At 37.6% G+C, this 14,557-nt stretch overlaps 1 protein-coding gene across 3 annotated transcripts in view; it reads left to right on the forward strand.

Annotated features, from left to right (window-relative positions):
• Positions 1-14,557, forward strand: part of RB1CC1 (RB1 inducible coiled-coil 1) — a 97,578-nt gene that overhangs the window by 61,109 nt on the left and 21,912 nt on the right. For 2 of the 3 annotated variants that reach the window (XM_008066372.2, XM_008066373.2), the window contains exons 16-18: positions 6,288-6,453; positions 9,250-9,358; positions 9,476-9,716. In XM_008066372.2, coding sequence (XP_008064563.1) covers positions 6,288-6,453; positions 9,250-9,358; positions 9,476-9,716 — 516 coding nt within the window. Of the gene's footprint in view, positions 1-6,287; positions 6,454-9,249; positions 9,359-9,475; positions 9,721-14,557 lie in introns of all 3 variants that reach the window. The other variant, XR_002482438.1, reaches the window with a different exon arrangement.

Here is a 14,557-nt window from a genome sequence, read left to right on the forward strand (position 1 = left end):
AGGCTGTGGTGGCCGGGAGCAGCCACTGCACTCCAGTCTGGGCGACAGAGTAAAACTCCAACTCAAAAAAAAAAAGTTCTGTAATTGCTTTGTAATTGCATCTTGGTTAGAATTTTAACTCTCCTGGTGATGCCTGGTAGGGTACAGTGTGTTGCTCAGTGGTTTATTTGACTTTGCCAGAGAAAAGCATTTCACAGTTAGTCCCAAATATAGTTTAAGACAGAATTTATTAGAGAGAAAGAGGAATGCTGAAGAGAGGGTATGGGTCCATTAAGGGAGAGCATGTGCTTGCCTTCCTATACTTGGACAACCATGATTAAGCTAAACCATGCACTAAAAGTAGTGGGCTGCAGGTATCTGGTTGTGAGTTTTGATGACCATCCCTCCACCTTCTGTGAGCCAAGAGTGTGGGCTGCAGGTGTCTGGACTAGTTTCGATTACCATCTCTCAACCTTCTAATGTCACAAGGACCTTCTAAATAAATAAAGTTATTCCCTAACTAGATTTGGGCTTCTCTTAGAACATCATATCTATGTTTGGGGTAATTCCCTATTTCTGTGATCTACTGCAGTGGTAGATCCACATTCCAGCCTGCAAGGTGGTCAGATCTGGAGTGCCTGGTTGGTTGGGTGAAGGTTGTGTACCAATAAGAAAGATGAATGAATGCTTACCCCATTTTAAACTGCCCACAAGAAACGTATCTGTGTCTGATCTGGAGTACATGACCTACCTCGCTGGGATGTGGGGATTTGAAAGCAGCAGTGGGTCTGGAAGTAGTCGGTGGCGGGAGAAGTTCCTGAAAGGGTCAGCTTGTTGAGAAGAGGGCTGCCTCAGGTGAGATGACACTGATTCCCTCAGACAAGGGAGAAGAGCCTGTCGCTTCTGGCAAGGGAGACTCAGTAGGATTTGGAGGGACAGCTAGGACATGTCCGTGCTTTCCTTAGTCACTTGCTCTCAAACTGCATTTGGCAACTGTTCTACCACACAGTGCCTTGGTCTACTGATGTTATATTTTCCCTGGCAGTAAGGTCATTTCTGCATTCAGATCTGATCAGATCAAGGAATCAATCTTAGGTTTTCATGCTTGTTTTTTTTTTCCCCAGACTCATTTTTGTATCTGTCCAGATTGAGCTTAGCAAGCAGAACCACTGTTAAATTTGTTAGAATTAAAGGGTTTACATATTAAATGTAGCACTTACATGAATGTGGGGAGAACTGTGGCTTTGAATGGTAAGGGAGTCACTGGTGACGGCCAGGAAATCTTTAGATGGGAAGTCATCTGAAGTACTAATGCTTCTAAGGGCATTTCTACAATGTTTTGAAGACTTCCACCAACTGCCTGTTGAGACCAAAACTGTGTATTTGGAAACCTCTTACAGACCTCACATTACCCACGTTTCTGGCCACAACCACCTCTGGAGACTCTTCAGCATTCAAGATCAGGCGTGGGTATGTTTCAATGGCAAACTTGAACCCAGAACCTTATGGGCAGGAGATTCTGGATAATGTCATTCTTGGCTTCTCTCTCATGCAGAAGAAACCTTTGAAGAGGAATGATGCATATGTGAAGACACAATCTGGCACATTTCTCTTCCACTACTTGGTGGTACATTTGCCAGAAGCATCATTCAGAGGCTAACTGCCAGGGAAAAACACTTGCAGGATATAAATAAGTGTATTAGCTCTATCTGTAATGTCAAAGAGCTTCCACAAGTCAGTAAGAAAAAGGCACATGATCTATCAGAAAAACTGGGCAGAGGATGTAAACAAATGGATCAAAGAAGTTCCCAGCTGATCACAAGTTTGCTCCCTTGAGTTTTGAAGTCTTTTTTTTTTTGAGTTGGAGTCTCTGTCACCCAGGCTGAAGTACAGTGGCACACTCGCAGCCACCGCAGCCTCAACCTGCTGGACCCAGGTGATCCTTTTGCCTCAGCCTTCCAAATAGCTAGAACCACAGGCATGTGCCACCATGCCCGGCTAATTTTTCTTGATTTATTGTAGAGATGAGATCTCGCCATGTTTCCAAGACTGGTCCTTAACCTGTGTGCTCAGGCAATCCTCTCACCTTGACCTCCTAAAGTGCTGGGATTATAGGCGTGAGCCACCGCCCCAGGCCTGAGTTTTGAGATTTTTAAGGGTATTCAGGTTTGCAGAGACAGGATTATGGACATTTCGTTTGAGGGGACAGACTTTATTGATATGTTTCTTAAACTTGTGGTTTTTGGATTAGATACAGTAATACTCCCTTAACTGCAGTTCACATTCTGTGATTTCATTCTCCATGGTTTCACTTACTGCAGTTTGGAAATTTAAATGGAAAACTCCAGAAATAAACAATTCATATGTTTTAAATTGGGTGCCATTTTGGTCTTAAGACACTGTAGTCACTTAAGTAGCCATCAAGATTATCAGTTAGACTGTGGCAGTATCACATTGCTTGTGATCAAGTAACCTTTATTTTACTTAACAGTGGTCCCAAAGCGCAAGAGTAGTGATGCTGGCAATTCTGATATGCTAGAGAGAAACCATAAAGTGGCTCTTTTAATTGATATGGTGAAAGTTCTCAATAAGAAAAATAAAATTACATGCTGAAGTTGCTGAGATCTATGGTAAGAACAAGGCTGTGGAGAAGGAAAACATTCTAGTCTTGCTGTCACACCTCAAACTATAAAAGTTATGACCACACTACATACATATATAGGAAAGAGTAAGGTTTGTTACAATTCAAGTCTTCAGGCATTCATTAGGGGACTTGGAACATATCCCTTGAGACTAAGAAGGCAGACTACTATATTTTTCTAACTAAATTGTGATACAGTGTAACCTTTTGTTCATGTCTTCTCTCTCTTCTACACAGCTCCATACTCCTGAAAGAAAGCTAGGCAGTGGTGCTAGTTAAAAAACAAAACTTTCTGCTTTTACTGCCTTATTGCTACAGTTAATTCCTCTGAATAGCTGGGCCATTTCCAGTCCTAGGGCAGTATAAAGTAAATCAGAATTATGGGGCTGACAGTCACTTGGAACATTTTCTAGTGAGAGTTTTGAACTGTGCGGTATAGTATATATTTTTGGCTAGACTAATATAGCCAAAAGAAACCCATGTCTCCAGCATAGGGTAATTCTTGATTATTATTCGTCGTAAGCTGTCCTTCCTTTGCTTTTACTGTCAAGTTTTTCACTTTATGAGTCAGCATATAGTATACCCTTTGCTAATCCTCTAGTGTGTTCATTCTGGGTTTGGGATTGAAGGGGCTTGTATGTGTTTGTGTGTCTGGAATGATCTTCTCTCCTATCTGCCTCATCTCAGCATAGCATTGACCCTGAGATAGAGTGTACCAAGGCACTTCAAAGATGTAAGACCCCTAGAAATTACAAGTACGAGCCCACCTGTGCATGATTTCCTCTCCCTCACCACACATTGCGAACCACACTTTTTCATTCTAATATGATTCTTAGCGTCTCTTATCAGACTGAAACCTCTCATTTACCCTTCCTTACTATGTTTCAATTTCTTACCAATGTCCTTCTCACAGTAGTCTTTTAAAAACCTGAATTCATGTGATATTCTCCAGACTGAGCCTTTAAGTGACTTGACTTGGTACTTGCAAGAAAATTAAAAGCCTTTACTTTTCATGATTTGTATTCCTCCTGTCTTCAACCTCATACCATACTGTGGTCTCCCTTGATTTCCTACCTGAAGCTTGGCCTTGTCTGTTATTCATAACGATTTCAGCTTACCTTATAACTGTAGGCATAATTCTTCAATGAAGAAATTGGCAAAACAGGATTGTTTGTAAGCCCTGTCTACACCTAGTTTTATCCTAAGTACTTTATTAATAGTTAGTAGTCTAGTCCCTTTTTGTATTTCAGTTCCTCAGTAAGACTTTGATTTATGTAAGGTGACAGTTTTCTAGCCATGCTATAGTTTTAAACTTGTGTGTCCCCCTCTTCTTAGAAACTTTGAAACAAACTTTGAAAAAATCTTGTCTTTTTAATTGTGTTATGGTATAAAGGATTCCCATTTTATGCTTTCTGGAAACTTAAGAAGTCTCAGATGTTGATAGGTATTTTGTCTTGAACTGTATTTAAAACTATCCCTTTGGAAGAAAGTTTATCTGAGCAGAAAATTTGAGTTACCTGATTCTGTCATTAAATTTGGAAGTATTGGTAATATATTCTTATGATTAGATTAGTAAATTATATAGGGCAAACATTTTAAGTACATACCCACATTGCACAATGCATCCTGATTCCAAAAAACATTAAAATATCTTTTAAAATGAAGCAGATGCACATTTAAACCAATAAGTTGATTTGGTAATCAAAGTAGTTTGGGAATTTTTAATAACATAGCAGCTTCCATCTTGTGGTCTAGCACGTTTTAACACTGTTTGTTTGTTTTGAGTAGGAGTCTTACTCTGTCACCCTGGCTGGAATGCAGTGGCCATGAGTGTGGCTGTTTTGAGTAGGAGTCTTACTCTGTCACCCTGGCTGGAATGCAGTGGCCATGAGTGTGGCTCATCCTGTTGGGCTCAGGTGATCCTTCTGCCTCAGCCTTCCAAGTAGCTGGAACCACAGGCGCATGCCACCATGCCCAGCTAATTTTTTGATCTTTTTATTGTAGAGATGAGGTCTCGCCAAGTTGCCCAGGCTGGTCTTGAACCCCTGGATTCGAGCAGTCCTCTCACTTCTGCCTCTCGAAGTGCTGGGATCACAGACGTGAGCCACCACGCTTTGCTCATTTCAGTACTTTTTCTTTTTTTTCTTTTTGAGTTGGAGTCTCACTCTGTCGCCCACTCTGGAGTGCAGTGGCCAGCCACCGCAGCCTTGACCTGCTAGGCTCTGGTGATCCTTCCGCCTCAGCCTTCCGAGTAGCCGGAATTACAGGCATGTGCTACCATGCCCGGCTGCTTTTTTGATTTACTGTAGAGATGAGTCTCGCCAAGTTGCCCAGGTGGGTCTCGAACCCGCGGGCTCAGGAAATCCACTCACCTCAGCCTCCCAAGGGTGCGGGATTACAGGCTGAGCCACCGAGCCCGGCTCATTTCAGTACTTTTAATCATATTAGTTAGCTACTTTTGGGGCAAACTTTGATTTAATGCAAATGATTATTAGGTTGAAAGTAGGTAAGATTGTGGTTGTGCACCAGAAGTTAAAACAATTCTTCACTTATGCTGACTTTTTTCTTCTTGCACTGTCCTCTTCTCATTTCATGTACTTTGTCAGCAGCCCCTAAGTGGTTAGCAGGTTTTGAGAAAGAAAAATATGAGCTCAGGAATATGTAGGTTTGCTTTATGTGAACATTTTTCTGTTTTAGCTTTGTGCTATTTATTCATTATTTTGTGGAAATGGTGAAAACATCTCACATAATGTTCAAGAGTTTCTTTTTTTTAGTCATCATGTAAATTTTATTTATAAGAGTAGCAAAACTAGCTGGGCTCGGTGGCTCAGCCTGTAATCCCGCGCTTTGGGAGACCTAGGTGGGTGAATTGCCTGAGCTCGTGGGTTTGAGACCTGCCTGGGCAACTTGGCAAGATCTCATCTTTACTATAAATCAAAAAATGAGCCGGGCGTGGTAGCGCGCGCCTGTAGTTCCAGCTACTTGAAAGGCTGAGGCGAAAGGATCGCCGGAGCCCAGCAGGTCGAGACTGCGGTGGCCAGGAGTGGCCACTGCACTCCAGTCTGAGCGAGAGTGAGACTTCAACTTAAAAAAAAAAAAAGAATAGCAAAACTGAAATTTGAAGCTGGCCTCTTGAGATATATATATTAGAATAGATGTAGATGTTTGTTTATTCCCCCATGTGTGTAGACCTTTACCAGACTTTCCAGAAATATTTATTTTCCTACCTATATTATTGTTTATTTTCTTTTTAAGGTTTTTTTAATTTTAAAATTTGTTGAGAAGTGGGATCTCGTTGTGTTGCGCTGGCTGGATTCAAACTTCTGGGCTCAAGCAGTCCTCCCGTCTCACCTTCCTGGGTAGCTGGGACGCAGTCATGCTGTGCCATTCCTGCCTGTTGATGTTTGTATATGCTGATAGTAGCAGGTTAACTTATCTGATGTAATCACTCTACCTCATTAGTGTCAGAGCATATAATCTGTATTAAACTTTTACCCTTTACTTATTTCCCTTTACTTTTTAGATGTAAAGAAGATTCACACAAATATCTTTCACATAATTTTATTAGGCTTAAGGAAGATAAATAGCCTAAATCTGGTATTTGGTGTACTTATGATTGCGTCTGTAAATTTTTCAAGAATTTTTAATACTATTTTTAATGTTTAAGTCCTGCCATTGAATCTATCAGAGAAGACTCTTCAAGCTTAGTTGCTGAACTTCAAGAAAAACTTCAGGAAGAAAAGGCCAAGTTTCTAGAACAACTTGAAGAGCAAGAAAAAAGAAAGAATGAAGAAATGCAAAATGTTCGAACATCTTTGATCGCTGAACAACAGGTACAATTCGTCTTTCACCATTTTTATTTATTTGAGATCTTAATAAGTTAGAAGTAAATTAACAAACAATTTCTTTGTGTAACTGAGGGTCTTATATTTTAGATGTGGTTTTCCTAACCTTGATCCAGTTAATTTTAAATACTTTCTTCATGACAGAAGCATGCATTTCAAAAAAAATTTAATGGTAATTATAGTCACATGATAATATCATGTCCTTCAAAATGAAATAATCTTAGATGAGAAATTAGGAAATGTGAATTTTCTTTCTGGTTTCTTCACTATCTCTATGATTTTTGCATAGATCATTTAGCCTCTTTAGAAACGAGTAGTTTTCTTTAAAATAATAGTGTATATACTACTACATGTATATACTACTACGTGATCTTTAAATTTTTTTTTCCTATATGCTATAATTCTCTAAATTCTATTATCCTAAACAACTATGCTGATCAATACAAATTTCTCACATTTTCTGTAATTCTTATTTATACAATATTGTGATCGATGAGGATAGAATATTGTTGAACTTTACTAATGTACTTATCATTATTGTTGGTCAGTAGTAAAAGGTGGTACTTGTGAGGCCAGGGCCAGATTGGTGATCAGGATGCCTTGTCAGGGAGCTTTTACTTTACCTAAAGTACTAGACAACAGCTGAAGAGGAAAAAAAGAAATAATAATGTAATTGGATTTATACGTAGGAAGATCACCCATTGAACCATGGAGGAAGATTAAGGTGCGACTGCAGGGCAGTCAGATATAGGAATAATTGGGCGACTGTTGTAATTCAGGCCAGGAATAATATCATACTTGTTTCATTTTGAAACTGCATGTTATGGTTGATGTAGACATGTTATATGCTGTGGTATTTTCCCTTTTCCTAACACATTCTGATTAATAGTGTCTTTTTAGAACTTGAACAGATGTAAATCAGAAAACCCCTTAGGAACTTCAGATTTTAAGGCCTGGGGAAAGAAAGAGGAACCTGGGAGAGGGGACTGAGAAAGAGCAGCCCAACAACAGAGTTTGACTTCCTGGAAGCCAAGGAAAACCAGTGTCAGGGATGGGGACAGACAGCAGATTTAAGGAAGAATTATCAGCGAATAGGTTACTAGTGACATCGCTCTTGAAAAATTAGAATTTATAGCTTCTTTTTCTCTGCGGATCATTTTGCATATAATTGATTGATCTTTCTTGCATTCTCTCTATGCTCTTTTATGAGCACATTAATAAGTTCAGATTTCCAAGATTAAGTGTGAGATAAACTACTAATTGTATCTAAAAATATAAAATTAACAACTGTCTAATTTAGTTTTTCATATTTTAATACCTCTGGTAATATTTGTAACCATGAGGTTAGGAGACATGACTAGTACGGCACCTTCTAATCTTCAGCAGTGTGTGACTTAGGGTGTTTTGTACCTAATGCCGTGCAAGTGACTTCTGCATTGGGCCTGGCTGGTTCTTAAGTAGCCTCTTATAAATTATGATATTCGCTCTCAAAATTCATTTCAAATTACAGAAATAGCAAAGATCACGAAAACGAGATGGTTAATATACTTTTACAAATATCATTAACTTTTTATCTATAAATATATACCAATGGCTTAATATGAAGTCACCACATAAATGATCCTTTTTTAGCGATCTTCCTGTGTGATTTCTGGCTAAAAATTATCTTTAATTAAATATTTATGAATTAATTAAATTTCTATCTAAAAGTGCTCTTCTTTTCCCATTAAATCTTCCTGTTGCCTGCATTATTGGCATTATTCATTGATCCAAGGACCATAACACTGTTAAAATTCTGTAATTAGATATGCTTGGAAGGGTCAGTTGAGACTATTTCATCATTTTTCTATTGCCCTTACTTTTCTTTTCTTTTTTTTTTGAGTTGCAGTCTCACTCGGTCGCCCGGACTGGAGTGCAGTGGCCGCTCCCGGCCACCGCAGCCTCGACCTGCTGGGCTCTGGCGATCCTTCCGCCTCAGCCTCCCGAGTAACCGAAATTACAGGCGTGCGCTACCATGCCCAACTAATTTTTTGATTTATTGTAGAGATGAGGTCTTGCCTGCCCAGGCGGGTCTCGAACCCGCGGGCTCAGGCAATCCACTCACCTCAGCCTCCCAAAGGCGCGGGATTACAGGCTGAGCCACCGAGCCCGGCCTTCCCTTACTTTTCAAGAAGCTCTTAATGAAATCGTGTGAGTGAAATTTTTAACAAATTCAGTCGTCTTTATAAAAGAAATTCTGTAGTTTAAATTGCCAAATTGTCTCAAGTCCTTGCAGGCAGTTGGATATATGAGCTTCATAGAATAAAAATTTATAGAAGTTGGGGAGTAATAAGTAGAGCCAGTATAAATCAGAGTTTAGTGGTCATTGCAAATTTCCAAATGAGAGGCAGAAACAGAATCTAAAATGTTAGTGTGATAGTTAAGATTAAGCTAAAGACCAAAAGGAAGGTTTTGGAGGGAGGATGACTACTCAGAGAAGAAGTTGTGTATAACAGCATTAACGTTGATGATTGTTTCAATTCTTTCTTTAAAATTTCAAAATCTCTAACAATAACTGTGTGGACAATAATAAAAAACTAGAGTTGTTTTCAAGATAATAAATTGGAGCGAAAAAGTTATGACCTTTACCACAGTGTGTAACACTTTTATTTTTAAAAATTCCTGAATCATGCTGTATGTTCTGCGCATACAAATTCACCAAAGAAAAGAATATTTGCAGGTTCATTTTCTTAGCCCTAGCTCCTAAGCATAGACAAATAAATAATTATTATTCTGTTGTTCCAGACAAATTTTAACACTGTATTAACAAGAGAGAAAATGAGAAAAGAAAACATAATAAATGATCTTAGTGATAAGTTGAAAAGTACAATGCAGCAACAGGAACGGGATAAAGGTTGGTACTGTTTTGTAATATTATATTTCTGATCACTTTTTAAAGTGAAAATATATATTTTTGCAAAATATATTTTTTAAATGACATATTTCTTATTTCCATTTGGGGGTCTTTCAGATTTGATAGAGTCACTTTCTGAAGATCGAGCTCGTTTGCTTGAGGAAAAGAAAAAGCTTGAAGAAGAAGTCAGAAAGCTGCGTAGCAGCAGTTTTGTTCCTTCACCGTATATGGCTGCAGCCCCAGAACTTTATGGAGCTTGTGCACCCGAACTCCCGGGTGAAGCAGATAGATCAGCCGTGGAAACAGCAGATGAAGGAAGAGTGGATTCAGCAATGGAGACAAGCATGATGTCTGTACAGTAAGTGTGTCCGGCTTCAACTGTGGTTAGTTAAGCCTTTAAACCACTAGTACAGTTCCTGTGAATTTTAAAGAGAATATACATTTTTAAAAGTACTGGTTGTCCACATCTGAAAGTTGTGCTGTTTTAATTCTTTAAGCTGTAAATGTGAGAAATATTTTGACATTACTGAATGAGTCATTTTGGGGTGTTTTCATACTACATGTAATATGTTCCACACAATATGTAATATGTTCATAGGCTACTTTCATAAGGATTACTGCAGTAGTGTTGAGCTGTTCTTAGTTACAAGGAATGTTTATGTTTTTGGGCCATTACCTAGGAGGACAAGGGGTTACTATAATAATGGCTATATTTATTTTGGTAGGGAGTGTGTTTGGTGGGGAAAGACAAGAGCATTTCTTTTGAAAATAAGATGTATTTGGGTTTCTCTCCATTTCAAAGGAAATTGGTTACTTTAGACTTGGAAAGGAAAAGGCTTAGGAATGTATATTAAAAATAAAGACGACTGGGCATAGTTACTCACGGCTGTATTCTCAGCACTTTGGCAGGTCAAGGCAGAAGACTTCATTTGAGCCCAGCAGTTCGAGACTACCCTAGGCAACATAGTGAGACCTTATCTCTAAAAAAAATTTAAAAAATTAACCAGACATAGTGGTGTGCGCCTGTAGTTCCAGCTACTCAGGAGACTGAGATGAGAGGATCATTTGAACCCAGGAGGTCAAGCTGGGATCACGCCTCTGCACTCTAGCCTGGACAACAGAGCAAAACCCTTTTTCAAAAAAAAAGAGGAAAATAAAACCAATAAAGTGTGAATCAAAGCGATAAGGCATAAACATATCAAGAGAACATGGTTATTAGAAAACAAACTGACAGAAATATGTCCAGACATATGTGAAAAAGTGAACCAACTTACCACAATAAAATCTCTTAGAAAAAAATACATCTAACTATATTCTGGGCTTCAGAGAGGTACCTAAAGAAAGCAAAATGACATTGAAAGTTTAATATAATGATTAAGGTTTTTACTATTATGTGTCACATAAAATTTAAAAAGATATGTAAGGCAAATAATAAGGAAAATATATTTAAGAAATTCAAACCAAAGGCTTAAAAAAGTTAAAGGACATTTCATATTTAGAGAGGGCACAGTTCACCAAAAAGTGATTAGGTGTTAACTTGTATGTAGGTACTTTAAAGTATGACTTTGACCTACTATATATAAATCAATAATGGATTAAAACTAAAATGAAAGCTTTCCAGATCCACATGATAGGACACTTCTGTCTCTGGAAACAATGAAGTAAACATTAATAAGCAATAGAGAAATAAAGCAACTTTAATACAATAGTTTAGAAAATCAAGTATAATACTAAATCACAAAGGAAGTCTCAACTCCAAATATTGATATTAACAGCAAAAATAAGGAATATTTTTAGGAATATATATATAGTTATAATATCCATATAACTATATATTTATATTTATATATAAGTATTCACATCTGGAAATGTGAATACTTATATATAAATATAAATATATAGTTATATGGATATTTATATGAGATGGTTGGGGTTTTTTAAAGTTTTATTTTTGTCTTGTCACATAATTGTACATATTTATGAGGTACAATGTGATGTGTAGATACATGTATACATTGTGTGGTGATCAAATTAGGGTAATTAGCAAACACATCACCTCAAACGTGCATTATCTCTTTATAGTGAGAATATTCAGAATCCTCCTCTAGCTATTCTTATATATACAGTACATTATTGTTAACTGTAGTAAGCTACTATGCAACAGAACACTAGATTTTGGTCTTCCTCTCTAACTGTAACTTTGTATCCATTTACCATTCTCACTTCAGCCCCCTTCCCCAGCCTCTGATAACCCTTGTTCTACTCTCTACTTCTATGAAATCAAATATTTTAGCTTTCATATATGAAAATTTTGCTATAAATGTAGAAATTTATCATAGATAGGTTTTGATATAAATATAGAAATTGAGTTATTCAGAACTAAACACAGGTATCAAAAACAGTCAACAGTGTGGTACTCTGAGAGAACTATATAGCCTCAAGTACATTTATTTTTAAATGAATTAATAAAAGTAAATGAGCCATGAAAAAATAAAAACTATTTAGTAGATATTTAAATAAACAAGAAGGTACAAATACATTTGTAGAATGAAAAGAGGAACATAACCACAGATATGGTTTTAAAAATTACAGATAAGCCGGGCTCGGTGGCTCAGCCTGTAATCCCGTGCTTTGGGAGGCTGAGGTGAGTGGATTGCCTGAGTCCACGGGTTTGAGACCCACCTGGGCAACTTGGCGAGACCTCATCTCTACAATAAATCAAAAAATCAGCCGGGCATGGTAGCACATGCCTGTAATTCCAGCTACTCGGAAGGCTGAGGCGGAAGGATCGCCGGAGCCCAGCAGGTCAAGGCTGCAGTGGCCGGGAGAGACCACTGTACTCCAGTCTGGGAGACAGAGTGAGACTCCAACTCAAAAAAAAAAAAAATTACAGATAATATAAATTAATCTCACTTGTGAATTGTAGATACAAAGAATCCTAAAAACAATTTTAGAATTTTAAGTTCCCTGCAGCTCTAAGATGACAGTCATCGTGACCCAGTGGAATATTTCAGGAATACCAAAATGATAGCTAAACAGTAGAATGTCTTTCACTGTAACGATATTCACTGACTATTTGAGGATTATATAATCATCTCAGACATATCAATTGATAAAATTGAATGCCCATTTATTAAAAATAGTATATTTTCAAAAAACTGTAGCAGACTAGGAATAGATGGAAAATTTGATTGATTTAACAAGTATATGTGAGAGATTCATAGCAAATACCTTATTTAATGTTGAAACATTTAGAAGCATTTTTCATAAATTTAGGAAGAACACAAGTGAGAATGCCAGTTATCACCACTGAAGGATATGAAGAGATCTGAAAGTTACACGTGGAAAGGTGGATAGAAACACAGTATTTTGAAGATATCATTTTTCTCCTCAAGATGTATTCAGTTAATTTAATCTACACTCAGTTGGAATTCTAACAGAGTTGGCTATGGTGGCTCACACCTATAATCCTAGCACTTTCAGAGAATGAGGCAAGATCACTTGAAGCCAGAAGTTCAAGACCAGCTTGGGCAACATTGTGATACTCTTCTCGTCTCTACAAAGGAGAAAAAAAAAGTCAAAAAATTTAAATAGAATAAATTAGGTAAAAATTGATGTTTGCCAAAATTTATTTAGAAAAATATGTATAGATGATTGACATTTTCAAATAAAAATCAAAGTGCAGTGACCAATATTGGTATAGCCACAGACAAATAGGTTAATAGAATTGATAATTTGGAACAAACCCATGAGTATATGGAAATCCATATTTGGCATTTTGAATCAGTTTGATAAAGGATATACTCCTCAGAATGGGACATTGGAGTAATTGATTTTCTTTTCCTGTTAGGTAACCCATATTTTACATTATACATAAATGATAATTGTAGTAAAGACTAGTTTTTTTTTAACATGTAGTATTTCTTGAAGAAAATAGAAGACTACTCTGAAATTAGGGTAGAGAAACACTTGGAAAAGAATATAAATGTTTGTTACGTTGAAATGTAAAACTGAAATAAAAGAAGACACCGTGGACACCAAAAGACTGGTGGTTATTTATTTACTTTTAATCCCCCTCTCCCCGCCCAACCCACGCCCATCCTAGGCAGTGCTCAATATTTTTAACAAATAAAAGATAAAAGAGCTAAACTTATAAATTGTGCTTCATAATCTCATCCAAAAAATAGAAATGGAGAAAACTCTTCACAGTTCCTTTTTGGAGGCCAGTATTATATGCTAATACCGAGTCACACATACACTATCAAATAATCACAAGAAAAAAGTATATATTTTTATAACTGTGGATGCAGTATCTAAACAAAATACTAATAAACCAATTCCAGCATCATACAAAAGGGATTCCATTTGACTTCATTCTAGGAATGCAAGATTGGTTTAACATCTGAAAATTAATCTATGTAATATACCATATCAGTAGAATAAAAGAACAAAAAAAGTCATCTCAATAGATGAAAAAAAGCATTTGACAAACTCCAACAACCTTTTATGGTAAAAGCACGCAACAGTCTAAGAATTGAAGAGGACTTTCTCAACCTGATAAAAGGTATCTATGGAAACCCAGAACTAACGTCATATTCGATGGTGCAAGACTGAATGCTTTTCCCCTGTTATCAGCATGAAGATGGCCTGCTCATGCCACTGGTTCCCACCTTTGTACATGGAAGTTCTAGCAAAAGCATCTGGGCCAGAGAAAGGAATTAAAGGCATCCACATTGTTTGGAAGGAAAAAATAAAACTCTCTGTTTGCATATGTAACATCTTGTTTATAAAACTTTCTAAGAATTCCACTAAAAAAATGTTGTAACTAATAAAACCAGTTTAGTTTGGTTGCAGGTTACAAGCTCAGTGTGCAGAACTGGTTGTTGAACTGGGCCTGGTGGTACCTATATTCCCTTCTGCTTGGGAGGCTGAGATGGGGGTGGAGGATGGTTTGAGCTCAGGAGTTTGAGACCAGCCTGGCCAATATACCAAGACCTCATCTCTGGAAGAAAAAAAAATCATTCTTTCTACAGAATGAGCCATTCAAAAATGAATTTTTTTTTTTTTTTTTTTTGAGTTGGAGTCTCACTCTGTCGCCCAGACTGGAGTGCAGTGGCCGCTCTCGGCCACTGCAGCCTCAACCTGCTGGGCTCCGGCGATCCTTCCGCCTCAGCCTTCCAAGTAGCTGGAACTGCAGGC

This window comes from Carlito syrichta, unplaced genomic scaffold (genome assembly GCF_000164805.1).
Source record: "Carlito syrichta isolate Samal-C Ts95f unplaced genomic scaffold, Tarsius_syrichta-2.0.1 Scaffold308897, whole genome shotgun sequence".
Lineage (NCBI taxonomy): Eukaryota > Metazoa > Chordata > Mammalia > Primates > Tarsiidae > Carlito > Carlito syrichta.